We start from the raw sequence: 19928 nt of genomic DNA, 5'->3' as shown, positions 1-19928 counted from the left end.
AGGGGAAAACAATCAATAGAAATTGTTCCAAAAATGACATGGTAATATGTAGACAAGGACATTAAAATATATAAGAGGAAAGTATAAGCATGATAAAGAAAACTAAGAAGATATAAAATAAAAAAAAAGACCCACATTAAACTTCTAAAAGTGAAAAATACATGATGTCTGGATAAAGGAAAACATTAGATGGAATCAACAGCAGATTAGTGAGCTGGAATACATAGCAATAGAAAAATTCCAATGTGAAATAAAAGAGAAAAACCAAAACTGGAAGTAAAATTAATAGATTGATAGCCTACTAATCATTAAACTAATTATTACATATATATATGTGTGTGTGTGTGTGTGTGTGTGTATGTGTATGTATATATATATGTGTGTGTATTTATATATATATAAAATTAGAGTACCAGAAGGATATTGTGCACAGAAAATTTTAAATAAGAGCTAAATTTTTCACCCAAAATTTGTTCAAAACTATAAACCCCTTTATCCTAGAAGCTGAGAAAGCCCCTGATAGAGGTGGAAAAGAGGCAGGAAGTAGACTAGATGAAAATGGAAATGAATTTGATTAAAGCCAATGACAAAGAGAAAAATGCGAAAAGCAGATGGAGAAAAAAAAGACATATTACATTTAGTAAGGAAACTGATAATGAACACAGGAAACGTCGGGTCAGGGGGGAAAATGCGAGAAAGAAGACAGAAGAGAAATATTTTTAAAGTACTGAAAGAAAAAACAAACTGTCAACTTAGAAAACCAATAAAAACAACTCTTAAAAATAAAGACAAGAGGAATCCAAGATGGCTGCCCAGGTAAACACCTAGCCGCAGCTGCACACAACAATTTCAATAAAAATACAACTAAAATATAAAATGGACATTACCCAGAACTACAGGAAAGTCAACTGACTGGAAATTCTACAACCAGAAGCAAGGAGAAAACCAGAAGGAAGCGCCAAGGAGCCGTAAAAGCCTGAGGTACGGAGACACGTGGCACACACAGAGAGGACAGAGCCGGAGAGGAGGGCGGCTGAGTGCCTGGCTGGTGTTCCCTAGCAGGAAGGAGATAAAAGCTCTGACTGTGTTGGGCCCCAGTTCTGACTGCTCTGAACCTCAGTTCTAGGCCAGACTCCGGGGACCCAGGCTCATCCATAGAGAGCTGGGCTGTAAGGCGGAACCCCGGGGAAGCGGAGAAAGGAGGTCCCGGCGGCACGCACATTATGCACAGAGAAGGGACGGTTGGCTGTGCCACGGGATTGCCCTGGCGGGAAAGAGACAGGGGCTCCAGACTGCTCTGAACGCCACCTCCTACTCCACTTCCAACTGAACTGAACCCCAATACCGGGCTCATTGGGGGAGAGCCTACCGTTTGGTAGCAGGTGAAAATCGAGGGCACCTTTCTCTCAGAGGCGCTTGCAGCGAGTACTGAAGGACCCTGAGACGCATAGGGCGGGGCTGACAGAAGCCAAGGCTCTAGGCTCCACCCTGAAACTCTGCCCCATCTGTAGCTGCGAAATGCAACAACAAAATAGATCACAAACGAAAGAAATGGAGGACAAAAAGCGACTGGATATAGAGTTCAAATCTACGCTTATAAGGTTTTTCAAGAATTTCCTAGAAAAGATCGATAAGACTTATGAGGATATGAAAAGAGATCAACTAGAATTAATAAGGAATCAACAAGAAATGATAAGGGATCAACAAGAAATGATAAGGGATCAACAAGAAGTAAAAAATACATTGTCTGAAATAAAAAATATTATACAGAGTCCTAAAAACAGAATGGAAGATCGCAAGAATCAAGTCAAAGATTTGGAACATAAAGAGCCAGAAGACACTCCTCCACAGAAGCTAGAAGGCAAGAGAATCCAGAAAATTGAAGATAATGTAAGAAACCTCTGGGACAACTTCAAGCGAACCAACATCAGAATTATGGGGGTCCCAGAAGATGAGAGAGAGCAAGATATCGAAAACATACTGAAAGAAATAGTGACAGAAAACTTCCCCCACCTGGTGAAAGAATTAGACTTACAAGTCCAGGAAGCGCACAGAACTCCAAACAAAAGGAATCCAAAGAGGACCACACCAAGACAAATCATAATTAAAATTCCAAGAGCAAAAGACAAAGAGAGAATATTAAAAGCAGCAAGAGCAAAGCAGGTAGTAACCTATAAAGGAGCACCTATACGATTGTCAGCTGATTTCTCAACAGAAACCATGCAGGCCAGAAGGGAATGGCAAGAAATATTCAAGGTAATGCATAGTAAGAACCTACAGCCAAAGATAATTTATCCAGCAAAGCTATCACTCAGAATCGAAGGCCAGATAAAGAGCTTCACTAATAAAAAAAAGCTAAAGGAGTTCATCACCACCAAACCAGAATTATATGAATTGTTGAAGGGGGTTCTTTCAGAAGAGAAAGTAAATAAAGATAAAAATTATGAACAACAAATACGTAACTATCAACAAGTGAATCTAAAAACCAAGGAAATTAAAAAAAAAAATCTGATGAACAATATTAACTGTTGAATATAATAGAATCAGAGGTATGGAAAGGGAGTGAACTAACGATTCTTGTGGAAAAGGGGAGAGGGGGATGTGGGAAGAGACTGAACATAAACTGTGCACCTATGGATGAGGACAATGGGGAGTGGGGAAAGGGCAGAGGGTGGGGTGGGAACCTGGTGGAGGAGAGCAATGGTGTGGGTGGGGGGGAAAGGAACATTTGTAATAATATGAACAATAAAAATTTATTTTAAAAAATAAAAAAATAAAGACAAAAATATTTTCTTCAGACAAAAGCTGAAATAAGTTACCACCAGCAGACTAACACTTCAAAAATATTAAAGGAAATCTTCTGGTAAAAAGTAAATGTTACCAGTTAGAAATTTGGATTTTTTTAAAAAGACTTTTTTCTTATTTTAAAGATACTTTGCTAAATATATATATATATATATATATATATATATATATATATATATATATATACACACACACACACACACACATACATATATATTGAACAGTGTTCTCTGAGTTTTATAACATGTTGAAGTAGCACAGAGGCTTAGGAATTAGAAGACGGTAGTTTCCCTCCCCTCTGCACCCCACCCTAACCTACAGGCAATATGTTCTAATACCCCCAGAGGATGCCTGAAATTGTGGATAGTAATATACTTTTACAACCCCACATATACTTTTGTTCCTATATATACCTACCTATGCTAAATTTAATTTATAAGTTAGGCATAGAAAGAGAGTAAAAACAATAAGAAAATAGAATAATTATCTATATATATATAAAAGCCTAAGCAACCAGATGACTTGACGGTAGCTATGAGGCACACTGACCACCAGGGGGCAGACGCTCAGTGCAGGAGTTGCCCCCTTGTGGTCAGTGTGCTCCCACTGCAGAAGTGCCGCTCAGCTGTCAGACAGACCACAGATGTGACATGCTAACCTGATGGCTGATGAACACAGCTGTGGCAATGTGAGCCTCTCCCACCCTGCACACTTGAGCTGTGGTGGTAGCAGCCGCAGTGAGGGCCAAGATGAATGGGAGCTGCAAGGCACCCAGCCTGGGTGCAGGCTCCTTCCCGGCCTGTCACTTGGTGCACTGCTTTGTGCTGTGCAGGACTGACACAGACAGTGGGCTGGAACCCAATGAGCTGGCGGGAAAGGCCGGGCTGTGGCCGCACGGAGGTCAACTGATCCCCACAGGCCAGGCTGAGGGACCCAGGATTCGTGCAGCAGGCCTTTATTGTAATAAAAATTATGTGACTATGGTCTCTCTCTTTCAAAATATCTTATGGACTGTACTCAGCTTTTCACTTGAGGAGAGTAGTGTATGGCTTCTCTTTGGCATATCCGAATTACCAGCATCACTGCACATGTGTTTTGTAAAGGAAGGGTGACTTGAACACAAGCACTGAGATACCACACAGTCAATCTGATAGCAAAATGACTGCCAAGTGACTAATGGGTGGGTAGGCTGACGCATATAGCTAGAGATGCTGAACAAAGAGATGACTCACCATTCAGGTGGGACTGAGTAGGCTGGTGTAAGATTTCATCACACTACTCAGAATGGCATGAGATTTAAAACTCATAAATGATTTATTTTTTAAGTTTTCCATTGAATGTGTTTGGATCACTATTTTTTTTTTAATAAGTTTTTATTGTTCATATTATTACAAATGTTCCTTTCCCCCCCACCCCACCATTGCTCTCCTCCACCAGGTTCCCACCCCACCCTCTGCCCTTTCCCCTCTCCCCATTGTCCTCATCCATAGGTGCACAGTTTATGTTCAGTCTCTTCCCACTCCCCCCTCTCCCCTTTTCCCCAAGAATCATCAGTTCACTCCCCTTCCATACCTCTGATTCTATTATATTCAACAGTTAATATTGTTGATCAGATTTTTTTAATTTCCTTGGTTTTTAGATTCACTTGTTGATAGTTACGTATTTGTTGTTCATAATTTTTATCTTTGTTTACTTTCTCTTCTGAAAGAACTCCCTTCAGCAATTCATATAATTCTGGTTTGGCGGTGATGAACTCCTTTAGCTTTTTTTTATTAGTGAAGCTCTTTATCTGGCCTTCGATTCTGAGTGATAGCTTTGCTGGGTAGATTATTTTTGGCTGTAGGTTCTTGCTATTCATCACTTTGAATATTTCTTGCCATTCCCTTCTGGCCTGCATGGTTTCTGTTGAGAAGTCAGCTGACAATCGTATAGGTGCTCCTTTATAGGTTACTACCTTCTTTGCTCTTGCTTCTTTTAATATTCTCTCTTTGTCTTTTGCTCTTGGAATTTTAATAATGATGTGTCTCGGTGTGGTCCTCTTTGGATTCCTTTTGTTTGGAGTTCTGTACGCTTCCTGGACTTGTAAGTCTAATTCTTTTACCAGGTGGGGGAAGTTTTCTGTCACTATTTCTTTCAGTATGTTTTCGATATCTTGCTCTCTCTCATCTTCTGGGACCCCCATAATTCTGATGTTGGTTCGCTTGAAGTTGTCCCAGAGGTTTCTTACATTATCTTCAATTTTCTGGATTCTCTTGCCTTCTAGCTTCTGTGGAGGAGTGTCTTCTGGCTCTTTATGTTCCAAATCTTTGACTTGATTCTTGCGATCATCCCTCCTGTTTTTAGGACTCTGTAAAATATTTTTTATTTCAGACAATGTATTCTTTATTTCTTGTTGATCCCTTATCATTTCTTGTTGACTCCTTATTAATTCTAGTTGATCTCTTTTCATATCCTCATTGGCCTTATCCATCTTTTCTAGGAAATTCTTGAAAAACCTTATAAGCGTAGATTTGAACTCTATATCCAGTCGCTTTTTGTCCTCCATTTCTTTCGTTTGTGATCTATTTTGTTGTCTCATTTCGCAGTTACAGATGGGGCGGGGTTTCAGGGTGGAGCCTTTGGCTTCTGTCAGCCCCGCCCTATGCGGGTCCTTCAGTGCTCGCTGCCAGCGCCTCTGAGAGAAAGGTGCCCTCGATTTTTACCTGCTGCCAAACAGTCTATGCTCTCCCACAATGAGCCCGGTATTGGGGTTCAGTTCAGTTGGAAGTGGAGTAGGAGGTGGCGTTCACAGCAGTCTGGGGCCCCAGTCTCCTTCCCGTCAGGGCAATCCCGAGGCATAGCCGACCATCCCTTCTCTGTGCGCAGTGTGCGCACCGCCGGGACCTCCTTTCGCCACTTCCCCGGGGTTCCGCCTTACAGCCCGGCTCCCTATGGCTGAGCCTGAGTCCCGGGGTCTGGCTTAAAACTGGGGATCAGAGCAGTCGGGGGCCCAGCACAGTCGGAGTTTTATCTCCTTTCTGCTAGGGAACGCCCGCCAGGCACTCGGCCTCCCTCCTCTCAGGTCCGTCCTCTCCGCGCGCCGCGTCTCCGTACCTTGGGCTTTTCCAGCTCCTCCGCACCTCCTTCTGGTTTTCTCCTTGCTTCTCGCTGTAGAATTTCCAGTCAGTCAACCTTCCTGTAGTTCTGGGCAATGTCCGTTTTATATTTTAGTTGTATTTTATTGAAATTGTTGTGTGCGGCTGCAGCTAGGTGTTCACCTGGGCGCAGCCATCTTGGATCTCTGGACCACTACTGACCACAGGTAACAGAAACTGACTATGGAAAGCAAAACTGTGGATAAGGAGAGATTACTGCATACGGTAATAAGGTTCTTATATACGGAGTGGTATAATATTACTTGAATCCAGACTATGGTGAGTTAAAGAGCACACCATAAACTTTAAAGCAAGCAGTCACTAAATTAAAGCCAATTAAATTAAAATCTGTACCAGAGAGATGCCTACAAAATCCCTAAATACCTGGAAATGAAGCAATATATTTCTATATGATATATGAGTCAAAGAATAAAATATAAGGGAAATTAGAAAGTATTTCAAACAAAATGAAAGTTAAGAGATGACATTAAAATGTGTGTGATGCAGCTATAAAGCATTGCTTAAAGAAATATAGCATTGAACACTTATATTAGAAAAAAAGTGATCAGTAGTGACAGAGATCAGTGGGTGCCTTGAAACAAAGAGGAGGCGTGAATTATAAAGGAGTACGAGGAAATTTGTGGAGTGATGGATATGTACTAGGTATACCGGTTAATAATGAGGGTTTTATAATTAAAGAAATCATGATAATTCAAGAGAAACATCAAAAGTGCTTTATTCAAAGTAACATCCATCGCTAGCAACACATTTCCCCCATCTTTCAGATAATTTATGGATACCGTCCCAATAGAACTTTTCTTGTTTTGAGGCGAACCATTCAGAGACCCAATTTTCCTCTTCTTTGTACATTTTGAAGTACTGATCAGAAAGTGCCTGTGCCATTGATCAATGGTAATCTGAAAGAGCAAAGTCTGGTGAATATAGCGGGTGGGTGAATACTTCCCAGGCAAGATCTTTTAACGTGTCTATAGCTGGGTTTGAAGTGTGTAATGGTGCGTTATTATGAAGCAAAATTACTTTGCCGTGTCTTCTGGCACATTCTGGTCGTTTCACGATCAAAGCGTAATTCAAATTGATTGTTGTTGGTAGCGATCAGTATTAATGGTTTCACCTGATTTAGATACTCATAATATACCACACCTTTCTGATCCCACCAAACGCAGATCATTGTCTTCTTTTCAAAGCGATTTGGCCTTGCAGTCAATGTTGATGGTTGACCTGGATCAACCCATGATTTTGTGCATTTGAGATTGTCAAAATAAATCCACTTTTCATCACTAGTCACAATTTGATGCAAAAAAAGACTTTCATGCCATTGAGGCAATATTTTACTGATGACTTTCCGGTTTTCCATGTGTCTTTCAGTTGACATGGCACCCATTTTTCTTCCTTTAAAATCTTTCCCATTGCTTGTAAAGATCAGAAATTGTTTGCTGAGCAACATTTAATCTTTTTGGAAGTTGTTTTTGAAGTTGACACGCATCTTCATCCAATAATGCTTGTAATTGTTGGTCTTCAAACTTTTTTGGTTGATCTAGAAGTTCTTTCTTTTCTTTCACATTGAAATTATCACTTTTAAAGTGTTTAAACCAGTGTTCACAAGTGTCTTCAGATGGAACATGTTCACCATAAGCTTTCCAAAGCATTCAGCAGCATTTTCCTTCAAAATAAACTAATGAAATAAAACTTCCCGCCAATGCTTTTTGGCATGAAATTCAACATTTTTAAGCATAAAAAATATCTATGATGTTAATTCCTTCAGCAAATTTGACATATGAAGTTTTGAAACTTGCTGTCAATACAACAAAATAGCATACATATCAAATCATATATATATCAACATATGTGTAACCATCTATTGAAAAAAATCCACATTATTAACTGGTACACCTAGTACATTATTTTGATGGTGGCATGGTTTCAAGTATTATTATGTCAAAACTTATCAAATAGTGCTCTTTAAATATATTCTGCTTAATTTCAGTTATACCTCAACACTCTCAAATAAAAACTTGACCATGTCGAGGTATTTGCTTTATTGTGTACGATCCTGTTGTGTTTGGATATTAAGTAGGCAACATTTCTAAAAGTTCTAAATATCAGTGTCTTTTTTACCTATTCACTGCACAGATCTTGTACTTTCTTATCAAATGTATGCCCAAGAATTTAAAAGGCCTAAGTACCTCCCCCCTCACACACATACTTGTCTTTTTCAGATTGAATATGAACACCGAGCGCCAGAGTGCCGCCTGGGTCTGAAGGAAGGCCGTCCGTTCTCAGGGGTCACTGCGTGCTTGGACTTCTGTGCCCACGCCCATAGAGACTTGCACAACATGCACAACGGCAGCACCTTGGTAAGTGCGGCCGAGGACCGGCGTGGAGGAGCAGAGGGCTGGCAGGTAGCAGCGTTTGGTGAGAGGAACACGCTCTCTGCAGGTGTCACACCACACAGCAGCATTTTCATGAATGAACTGTTGTTGCACAACTGTTTGGCATAACTAGCACTCTCACAACAGGTTGGCACACCAGGGGAAACTGTGTTGACAAGCACATGGAAATCATGGAAATTCTTGGTGCTAATCTAAACCAGTGTCTATGAGTTGCCAGCTCTTAGCAGGTGGCTGCTAAAAAAATCTTTAAAAATTACATGTCAGCTATCTGGTAGGTTTTATGGCCAGTTAAGCAGCAAACCAAAGTATCAGTCACCTTGCAGAGAAGTACTAATAATGGAAGCACGTCGTCACTGCCACAGTAACTACTATAGAAGATTCAAAGTGAAAAAGAGTCCACGGAACTACATATTCAATGGGTGGAGTGCACCGAGCCTTGTAATTGGAGGTTATGGTACAGGGGGAAGTGAATACAGTCTTCCACACTAACAAAGTCCGGGAAAAGGGCTTGCCTGGCAAGAGATGATCCGAGCTGGAGATAGGAATGAGAAAGTTCAAGTGAAGAAACTGCATTCATCAACCTAAGTCATCAACATGGATCTAGTTATAATTAAGGAAGGTGACCAGTTAATGGGAAAACAAAAGACAGGCACTAAAGTTATAGTGTAGCGTAGAAAAGAATTCAGGGAGATAGTAGCAACAGTGGGAAATAAAGAATATTATAACCCGATGGACAAAAAGATAGATACAGAGGCAGTAAAGCATCAAACAGACTGTTAAATTACAGCAGGAAGGCTGCAGAGTGTTGGGGAGGCGGGGAAGAGATCAATCGAAGGACTTGTGTGCATGCATATAAGCACAACCAATGGACACAGACACTGGGGGGAGGGGGATGAGGGCATGTGCCAGGGGTTGGGGGAGGCTGGGGGAAGGTCAATGGGGAGAAGAAAAAAAAAGGGAGATATATGTACTGCTACGTGTAATACTTTAAACAATTAAAAAAAAAAGAATTTGAGAAAACTGGTACAAAGCTTTTGTTAAGAAGCAGAGAAAGCATTAATGGTCTGGGACAGGAGATGAAAAACTTTAAAAGGAAAAGTATATATTTTAGGCTTTGTAGGCCATATAGGATTTTCATAGAGCATATTCTTTGGATATTTTATATATATATATATATATATATATATATATATATATATATATATACACACACACACACACACACACACACACATATATATATATATATATATATATATATATATATATATATATATATAAAATTAGAAGCCCAGTACACAAAATTCATGCACAGGGGGAGGGGGGAGAGGAGAGAAGGGATGAAGGAAGGGGGTCCCCTCAGCCCTGCCTGCACCCTCTCCAATCCAGGACCCCTTGGAGGATGTCCCACTGCAGGTTTAGGCCCACTCTCTGGTGGGACCGGGCCTGACCCAACAGTCGGCTATCCCTCTCGCAGTCCAGGACTCTGGTCCTTAACCACTCACCTGCCTGCCTGCCTGCCTGCCTGCCTGATTGCACCTAACCACTCTACCTGCCTGATTGTCCCTAACTGCTCTCTCCTGCCAGCCTGATCACCCCTAACTACTCTCCCCTGCTGACCTCATTGCCCCTAATTGCTCTCCTCTGCTGGCCTGATCCACCTCTGCCTAAGCCCCTGCCACTATGGCTTTGTCTGGAAGGACATCTAGAAGCATGTCCAGAAGACATCCAGTCTAATGAGCATATTAAACACACACACACACACACACACACACACACACACACACACACAGTTGTTCTGGACTGAAACAGGCTGTTTGTCCTACTTTCCTGCCAGGTCTGCACCCTCACAAGAGAAGACAATCGAGAAATCAGAGGCAAGCCTGAGGATGAGCAGCTCCACGTGCTGCCGCTCTACAAAGTGTCCGATGTGGATGAGTTTGGAAGTGCAGAAGCTCAGGAGGAGAAGAAACGAAATGGTGCTATTCAGGTGCTAAGTTCTTTTCGGCGGAAAGTCCGGATGTTGGCAGAGCCAGTGAAGACGTGCCGACAGAGGAAACTAGAAGCCAAGAAAGCTGCAGCCGAAAAGCTTTTTTCTCTGGAGAACAGCGCACACAAGAATGAAAAGGACAAGCCAGCCCCATCCCGCACAAAGCAGATGGAAGGTGCAGCCCAGGCTAAACACTTGGCAGGTAAATTGAACGTGAGCCTTGTAGATATATGTGTTGTATGATACTGAAAATGGGCGTTGTTCCTTTTGGAAGGTCACATTCAGTCATGGTCTTAGTCCTGTAACAGAATCTTCTCTAAAGTCGAAACGGCCAGGCTTTGCTCTTGGAGATGGTACTGAGCTATTGCACCATCAGCCCCAGCTTGATGGGGAACTTCGGGTTTTATTCTATAATAAATGGCAGAATCTCCTGATAGGTAAGTGATATGGTGGAATCAGTGTCAGTGTAACAGTGGCAGGTAGGTAACATTAGAGCTGAAGGAGCTAATAGTTTGGAGACAGAAGCAATAAACCAAGAGTGAGGTAATAAAAGCTTGAATTTTGGTGGTGGCAATGAAGATGTAGCAAAAACGACAGAAGTGAATTCTTCCAAAATTAATATCAATATACTGTTGGCAAAATATTAGGATAAGAAGACAAATTTAAGGATGACTCCAAAGTTTTAAGCTTGGATAACATAAGCAATACAATTTATTGAAATAAGTTTGGGAACAAGCTTGAGGGGCAGTGGCAGGAGAATAAGATGCCTTTCCTTAGCCATATTACATTTGAGGTGTAGGAGGTGGGTCCACATGTAGTTCTTATAAAGCTTTTACCCATCCCATGGATCACATCTATAGCAGTACCAATAGAATGTGAATTGTCAATACTTAGTTGATATTTCCTGTCCATAGCCCCTTGCTTTATGTCAGCAGTTACTAGTGTAAAGAATCATACAATGTAATGTCTATATTCAAATTATAGGCCTGACCATTAACAAGAGAAAAGTGTATATCTTTTAGGTTTAGTGAACCAGTTTGCTTAGAAAGTCAAATCTTCCTGTTGATTCACTTTGAAGCCCAAAGAAACTACATAACTTAGAATAAATGTGCCAAAGATGCTTAATAAGTATTTGTTGATTGATTGACTCATTACAAGAAATTAATCCTATTCAGCCCATGATATCTCCTTTAGGTTAGCTGTAAAGTGTAAGCGTGTACAACTTGGCCTCTCATTCCTTCTTACCAGCTTTTGTAACGATCGTTTCGGTGGTCAGAGCTGCCAGTGCAGCTCCATTTGTTCTGATCTCAGGTAACGTTCTTTTTTTAATTTTTTAAAATTTTATTTTATTGATTTTTTACAGAAAGGAAGGGAGAGAGAGATAGAGAGCCAGAAACGTCAATGAGAGAGAAACATCGACCAGCTGCCTCCTGCACACCCCCCACTGGGAATGTGCCCGCAACCTAGGTACATGCCCTTGACCGGAATCGAACCCAGGACCTTTCAGTCCGCAGACCGACGCTCTACCACTGAGCCAAACCTCGCTCTTAAGTGAGGTCGTGAAACAATAGTATGACTTTGTAAAGTGTCCCTTGCAAAGCTGAAAGTTTCATTCAAGTTTTATCTACAACTCTAACTTTCCTTTCTCAAAAGCATGCTAATGAAATGGGTTCGTGTGCTATAGAAGATGCTCTGGGTGTTTAAATGAATGTCATTTTTCTTCTCGTTGCATTGCTGAATCTTTTCATGACAAATTTTATGCTATGTAATTTTCACTATTTAACCAAGCTTATTGCATGCTAGGCAGTAGAGAAATCAAGGAAAATAAGGCATGGTCCCTTTCCACACGAGGAATTCCTTGTAAGGAGGTTAAAGAGGGGACTAAACATGGAAAATTACAATACGTTGTGACTGTTGCTTCATGTGACTGATGTTTGTGGTGGGCAATGCAGAAGCCCTGGAAGAGGAGGTCATAGAAGGCTTGCTCAAGGAAGGGATGACTGTGCCAAGGGAGGGCAGGGAGCGGGGTGGAGGGTGGAGGGCACTTCATACAGAGAGTTTGGCCTGATCAGAAGCAGAGGCTCCAGAGAATGTGATGCACTCCATGGAATGTCTTTTGGATGTTCACTACCTCTGCCTTCACTTACCAGACTGTCCTTTTATGAGGTCTGTCATTTTATTTCTCATGCTTTAGACACACACAAAAAATTATGGCAGACAGTCATCAGCACCCTGACTCTGCTCTTACCTTGTTGGATGGGTGTTGCATAATACTGGTGGTGGTTCTTCCATGCATTTAAGCCTCCTCACTAGCTTTCACAAAATAATCATCAAGCATGCTTGTCCCTGCTCTTTTCTTACCTTGTCCACAAAACTTCTGTGACTTTCAGGACCAGTCATGCAGCTGTCCCAGCAGCCCCAGCCCCAGCCCCAGCCCCAGCAACCACAGAAGCAGCCTCCACAGCCACAGAAGCAGCCTACGCAGCCGCAGCCGCAGCCACAGCCACAGCCGCCCCAGCAGCAGCCACCACATCACCCCTTGACGAATAACCATCACTCAGAGACTGTCAGCGCTTACTACCCTTCAGGACCCACCAACCTGTACATGAGACGGCCCAATCCAGTCAGTCCTTACTCCAGCTCCTCACACAATTCGGATATTTATGGGGGAGGCGCCAACTGCGTGAACTCCACCTCCTCCCAGACCGCGGGCTCCTATCTGAGTTCTTCGAATCTCATGGGCCCCTACCCTGGGCTTCTCAACCAGAACAACCAATATCCATCCTACCAGTGCAACGGGAACGTGTCCATGGACAGCTGCTCCTCCTACCTGGGCTCTTACTCCCCCCAGCCCCAGCCCATGGACCTCTACAGGTACCCCAACCAAGACCCTCTCTCCAAGCTGAACCTCCCGCCCATCCACACCCTGTACCAGCCCAGGTTCGGGAACAGCCCGAGCTTTACTTCCAAACCTCTGGGTTACGGAAACCAGAACATGCAGGGGGACACCTTCGGCGGCGGCTGCGCCCCAAGGCCACCGAGCACGCGCCACGTGGGGACCCTGCCTCCTTACTCCACCACGCACGAGATGGATGGGCTCTTCCTGGGGGCCGCCTCCAGGTTCCCCCCCAACCTGAGCAGCCACCCCAACGTAGACTACAAACACGGCGAGCATCCCCCACCTTCTCATCTGCTCCCTGCCTATGGGGCGGCCCCGGGCAGCATGTTCACCAGCTCCCTGCACGCCCTGCACCTGCAGAACAAGGAGAACGACCACCTGCTCCCCCACGGCGCTCACGGGCTCCCCAAGATGATGCATCCGGTGCAGGTGCATCCGGGCCTGAGCCACGACCGGACCCCCGCCGCAGCCGCGCAGCAGGGCTTGCACAGGCTGCAGGAGGAGAAACCGCCCCCCGGGGCCGCGGAGGACAACAACGACGAGGTGTGGTCGGACAGCGAGCAGAGCTTCCTGGACCCTGACATCGGCGGCGTGGCCGTGGCGCCGGCGCACGGCTCCATCCTCATCGAGTGCGCCAAGCGCGAGCTGCACGCCACCACCCCTTTGAAGAACCCCAACCGCAACCACCCCACCCGCATCTCGCTCGTCTTCTACCAGCACAAGAGCATGAACGAGCCCAAGCACGGCCTGGCGCTCTGGGAGGCCAAGATGGCCGAGAAGGCCCGGGAGAAGGAGGAGGAGAGCGAGCGGCACGGCCCGGACCACGTGCCGCAGAAGGCGCACGGCAAGAAGGGCCGGCGCGAGCCCGCTGCCGAGCCGCACGAGCCTGCCGCCGAGCCCACCTACCTGCGCTTCATCCGGTCCCTGGCCGAGCGGACCCTGTCGCTGACCACCGACTCCACCGTCACCACCTCCCCGTATGCCTTCACCCGGGTCACAGGGCCTTACAACAGATACATGTGATGTCGCCCCCTCCTGTGTCCTCCCCTCCCCTCCTCTGTCCTCCCCTCCTCTCCTCTCCTCTCCCCTCCCCTCCCTTCCCCACCTCTCCTCTGTCCTCCCCTCCCAGGGGCTGGTTACCTCATGTGAAAAGACCACAGCCAACCTGCCCGCACGGGATAGTCGTCCTCATGAGACCTGGGCCCTGGGGGAAGAAAGGACACAGGAGTCATGGCCCACGTGGTAGGAAGAACCTCAGCTCACCAGCAAACAGAAAGAGAGGTCCCCTGACCATAGCACTTAATTTCCACCGACTCCTCTAAGTGATCACAGATGGCACATCCTTGCAAAAAAAAAAAAAAAAAAAGACCAAAGCATTCTATGCAACATGAAGGAGGTGGGGGAGAGAGGGTTCCACAATTTACATGTTTTAAACACTGGTTCTGGTATTGGGCGAGAGGATGTGTAAATGTGACTTTCCCCCACCTGACAGCTCGACACATCTGTGACCACTTTGTTTTTAGGTAATGCCCGGTTTGCATAGTTCTGGACACAAATCAAGCGAGTACTGTAGTAGTTACAGTGGCAGGATTCTCAAATTCCATCTGGTGCTGAACATACGATGTACTGATACTGGAATTATGGTTTGTTTTTTTAACATGCAGTTTTTACTGTAATCTTAATATTAACTTTTATTTATCAAATAGCTACAGGAAGCATAAATGAATAGACAGCAAAACACTGAATTTGTTTGGATGTTCTAAGAAATGGTGCTAAGAAAATGGTGTCTTTAACAGTTGAAAATTTAATGCCTTTAATATCATCAAGATCAGTGAACTCCAGTGCCCTTGAAAAATAGGGGTACCTTTTCATTCAAGTTTTTATTATAATTATCTATTCTTACACAAGCTGTTTTTAAAAAGTGGACATTTTAAAGGCCTCTGGATTTTGCTCATCCAGTGAAGTCCTTGTAGGACAATAAACTTATATATGTACATATATATGTATACATATATATATATATATACACACATGTATATGTGCACACACATGTATATGTATAAATATCTTAAATGGTGTCTTAGAAGCACTTTGCCTACCTAAGCTTTGACAACTTGAACAATGCTAAGGTACTGAGACGTTTAAAAAAAAAGTTTACTTTCATTTTAGAATGCAAAGTTGATTTTTTAAAGAAAGCTTTTAAAATATTTTTGCTTTTGGCCATGCATCTGCTGATGAGCAACGTGTCCATTTTTTCATACAGCCGGTTAAATCCAAAAGGGGGCTTACTGGATTCAGAAGAATACGTTAGTCCATAACACATGTTTTCTGGTGCTCATCTCTCATGCTATACTGTAACAGTTTTATACCAAGTTGTATGACAAGTTCCTTGGTCAAATATGTCCTTTTCAGAGTTTGGTTGTTTTTTTTTTATCAACTTCAGTAATGATTGACTCCACACCACAGGCTCAAACCATGCCGTTCACTTACGCAAAGTGGCTTTATAGCTCTTTATGCTCTTCAGCAATTGAATGTCAGTCTGCCTTTGTGTTGATCATTGTGCGTTGTGATGTTGTCACTTCTTGGCTTAAGTGTCCTCTTTACCAGGAAGACCGACTGAGCAGACTGATGCGTGCATAAGATGAATAAACAGGGTTAGTTCCATGTGAATCTGTTAATTAAAGGAAAAGAAAAAAAGAAACAGGCAGCTGGCTTGCTGTGGTGGTTTTAAATCATTAATTTGTATAAAGAAGTGAAAGAGATGTATAGTAAGTAAATTAATTGTAAACAAAACTTTTTTAACGCAATGCTTTAGTATTTTAGTACTGTAAAAAATTAAATATATACATATATATATATATATGGATTTGAAGTAGAATTCACATCATGATGGTGCTTCTCAGCCTGCTACAAATATATCATAATGTGAGTTAAGAATTCAGTTAAGGGTTGAGTGGTGTTCCTACTGTCATATACCTCAACACTAGTTTGGCAATAGGATATTGAACTGAGAGTGAAAGCTTATAGCATCATGTACCATCATTTTTTTCCAAGTCTTTTTTATGATTAAAACGCATACCTTTATGTTCAATACTTGATTTCTTAGCAAGTATAACTTGAACGTCAACCTTTTTGTTCTAAGAATCAGGGATATTTCAGCTCATGTTCTCCTTATGCCAACATGTCACCTGTGTTTATGTAAAATTGTAGGTTAACAAACATATTCTTTTTCAGGGATTTAAACCTTTTCCTTTGAATCCCTCCTATTTTGCTTGTATATGTCCTCATGCAACTAAAACTAATTGTGTATATCTGTTGAACCCTTTTATTGTAAAGAAAAGCATTTTTAAAAGTTTGGGGAATATTTTGACTGTTTTGAGCAGGAAAAAATTTACATGGAAATAGAATGCACTGAGTTGATAAAGGGAAAATTATAAGGCAGGAGTTTGGCAAGTGGCTGCTGGCTAGAGTTTTTCAACTCTCTAAATAAAGATGTTTTGATCCTGTAATCAGTATAGGTACAGATCCATAAGGACACCCCCAAACTGGCAGGACAATTAGTGGTTTTGTGTGCAATCCACTGTACAATTACATTTTGGTCTAAGTACACTTTTGCTTACTAAAATTTCAAATTCTTAATCAAGGGAGCCTTTGAGGTTTCTTGGTCAAATCTTTCTTTATAACATGGGTTTATGTCTTTTTAAAAACTTTCCTTTTTGGCTGTGACCAATTTACAAATGGTTCAAAAACATTTGCTTTGCAAATGTCAAACCACATGATTTTAATATTTTACATGAAATATATAATTAAATTTATATTTAATGCCAAATATTTGGTTACTACATGCATATTTGTTGGATTTGAGTCATCCATCCCTTTATGAATATTTGGTTTCTATATCATCCACTGTCACTTGTCAAACTGCTAGCCAGCAAGAGCAGGAAATATAGTTTGGGGGGCTCAGGAGAGGTTAGGTAGGGAGGAGAAAAGAAAATTGAATGGCATATTGTAAATACCAGATCTATAATTGTAAATATAAAACCTCCCTCAGAATGAATGGCAAGCAGATCTGCAGTTTGCTGATATAGGAATATCAGGTTGACTATATAGCCATACTTGAAAATGCTTCTGAGTGGTGTCAACTTTACTTGAATGAATTTTTCATCTTGATTGACGCACAGTGGTGTACAGTTCACTTCTCAAGCTAGTGGTCAACTTGTGTAGGAACCTTTTGCAGTTGGACACTAAGATAATGAACTCTGTGTGCATTTTTTTCTACGCTTTTTTAAAAACTTAGTTCCATTTCATTTTCATGAAATGTCTGGGTGTCTATAAAATCTGAGGATGGCTGTAAATACTGTAAGTATTGTAATGTTATGAATGCAAGTTATTTGAAAGCGTTTATTATTATATCATTCCTGATAACGCTATGTGAGTGTTTTTAATAAAATTTATATTTATTTAATGCACTCTAAGCATTGTCTTGTTCAAGTTTCTGTTTACCACCTAAAGTAATGCCGTCTCAATGAGGCCAAAGGGAATGAAAGGAATTCGTTTTTTTAAAGGTAATTTTAGGTAGTCATTCTTAATGTTAAACTATATGTAGAGTAATATCCACGTCATTAAGGGCAAAATATTTCTCTTTTTAAATAGTTTAGGTATTAGCCTTTTTTTTTTTTTTTTCCAGTTTACTTGTTAGTGTATTCACCTTATTTGAGTGGCTAGTGTAAGTCAGGTATAGAGTGATAGCATCTGCTGATCTTCATTAGACTGCCCATCCCTTCCTGTGTGTAGAGTGTAAGGGCCACCAGCAACAGCAGGTCCACTGGGGTTGAGTTCACATTTCTCTGGCCTAAGGCAACCCTGATGTTTAGATTCACATTTTCCCCTTTGTGTCTACTCTTCTCGAGGAAGATTCCTCTTCCTGCCCATCCAAGAGGCAGGTTGTGTCGGACAAGAAGAGAGGGGAGAGATGGGCTGGCAGCACCACATACACACGCATGTCCTCATCTATCCCATGTGGCTTCAGGGAGCCGGGGGCTAGGGTGTCCTCATCTCTGCCCCTTCTTTGTCCCGTGACGTGACTCGGCTCTCACGCAGCACCAGTGCACTCCGCTGAAGCACTTCCTAGAGACACAAGACATCCAACCCAGTAACTAGTGATAGTTTCGTCCTTTCAGCCACTCCCAGCCCGCATCCCTCCTCCCACCGCTGCCCAAATTGGCAGAGAAAGCATTTTCATCCCCTTTCCCATATTTCCCTCTCTGTTCAGCCTGGGCCAAATCTGATTTAAATAGTCATTCCCGAGCCCACCTTTGAGCTTGACTAGGTGGTTCCTCCTGCACTCTACTTAAAGCCAGCATAATAAAAGCAGCAGCAATATCACTTAAAGGCAGTGATCCAAAGATCTTTTTCTTTTTTTCTTTTTTTTAATTTCAGCCCTTTAGGGACATTGTCAATCCTCGTTTCGCATTCACCCTCTGACTGAGCCTTGGGAACCTCCCACTCCTCATTTGCTAGTCTGCCATGCCCAGGGCGAAGGGAGCTCAAAGCTCTTCCTGTCAGGCCCAATGCAGAGCCCACTGGCTGAGGCAGGTGCTGCCAGCGCCCCGTTAACGAAGGTGCGGGCAGGCCCGCTGCTGTGAGCCTGCAGGTGGACTTAGATGGGAGAGGCAGCTGGCAATGACAGATGAGCCATCATTCAAGTTCTATTGGCCCCTTGCCTCTTCTGGAAATACTTGCCAAGAGTGGATGTTTGCAGGCAGGCAGGCACACAGCTGCCCTGTCACACACAGTACCGCTGCTCCTTTCTTCCAGTCTCATACAATAACCGAATCAATTTATCATAAAAATCCTCCTGCTTTGGGTAATTCTAGCTTAGCTCTGACTTCTGCCTCACTCAGCTGTGTTGTATTTGAGGGAGTGTGAGAACCTGACTGAGGGAGAAAAGATGTTGGTTTTGCTGGTGTCAAGGCCACCTGGCTGTGGCTGAGTATCCAGTGTAAACGGAAGGCCGGAGAGTGCATCCATGGGAGGGGAGAGTGCTCACTGCACAAAGACAAGTGGCCATTAACTTCAGACTGAAGAAAGGAGCCTTTCCTCAATGCCCACCCCTTCCCCTGAGAAACACTCTCTCCAGTTGTCGGAGTGGTGAGAAAACTTCCATAAAGGATGTGGAGATGACAATTAGCTGCCATTGTAGATCGCTTCAGTTTTACCAGCGCCCTTCAGTTTCAAGGAACAAAGATACTTTTGTTCCCATCTATCAGAGGCCACCTGCCTACATTTCCCTCTCCTACCAGGCAATTTCTCACAAATCTCTTTGCTTGTCTCGCCCGCGTCCGCTCTTGAAAGGAGCCACTCTTTTCCCTGCGTAGGCACTTGACGAATATGCTTTCTTTGGGGACTTCCTTTTGTGCTGCTTCAAAAGGAATTTCTCCACTCCGTGTGACATTTTATTCTCTAATCAGTTCTTAATTCAAACCGAAATGAGATTTCTCCTTAGGTGTTGAGTAAAATAGGAGTTACATAAAAACACTCCCCTTCTTCCCTACCCCCACGAGGATGAATTCAGATCATTTAAATTCACAGAATTAAAGATGTATAGGCATATTCACTGGCCACTGCTTTTATTCTGTGCACAGAACAGTCGTATGAATAGAAATGTGGGTGTTGTTTCTTGAAACCTG

The 19928-nt window shown here is 42.8% G+C and overlaps 1 protein-coding gene across 3 annotated transcripts in view; it reads left to right on the top strand.

The window, feature by feature from the left end:
• The window catches only part of TET2 (tet methylcytosine dioxygenase 2), a 126028-nt gene extending 108320 nt beyond the window's left edge, over positions 1–17708 (top strand). Inside the window, exons 9-12 of one of the 3 annotated variants that reach the window (XM_036410015.2) lie at positions 8173–8314; positions 10188–10542; positions 12731–14268; positions 14364–17708. In XM_036410015.2, coding sequence (XP_036265908.1) covers positions 8173–8314; positions 10188–10542; positions 12731–14262 — 2029 coding nt within the window. In that variant the 3' untranslated portion in view covers positions 14263–14268; positions 14364–17708. Of the gene's footprint in view, positions 1–8172; positions 8315–10187; positions 10543–12730; positions 14269–14363 lie in introns of those variants that run through there. The other 2 variants (XM_045589324.1, XR_006743069.1) reach the window with 2 other exon arrangements.
• Positions 17709–19928: the final 2220 nt, after the last annotated feature.

This window comes from Pipistrellus kuhlii, unplaced genomic scaffold, assembly GCF_014108245.1.
Source record: "Pipistrellus kuhlii isolate mPipKuh1 unplaced genomic scaffold, mPipKuh1.p scaffold_m20_p_1, whole genome shotgun sequence".
Lineage (NCBI taxonomy): Eukaryota > Metazoa > Chordata > Mammalia > Chiroptera > Vespertilionidae > Pipistrellus > Pipistrellus kuhlii.
Note: the sequence above shows the minus strand (reverse complement) of the source record. Positions and strands in the feature narration are given on the sequence as shown.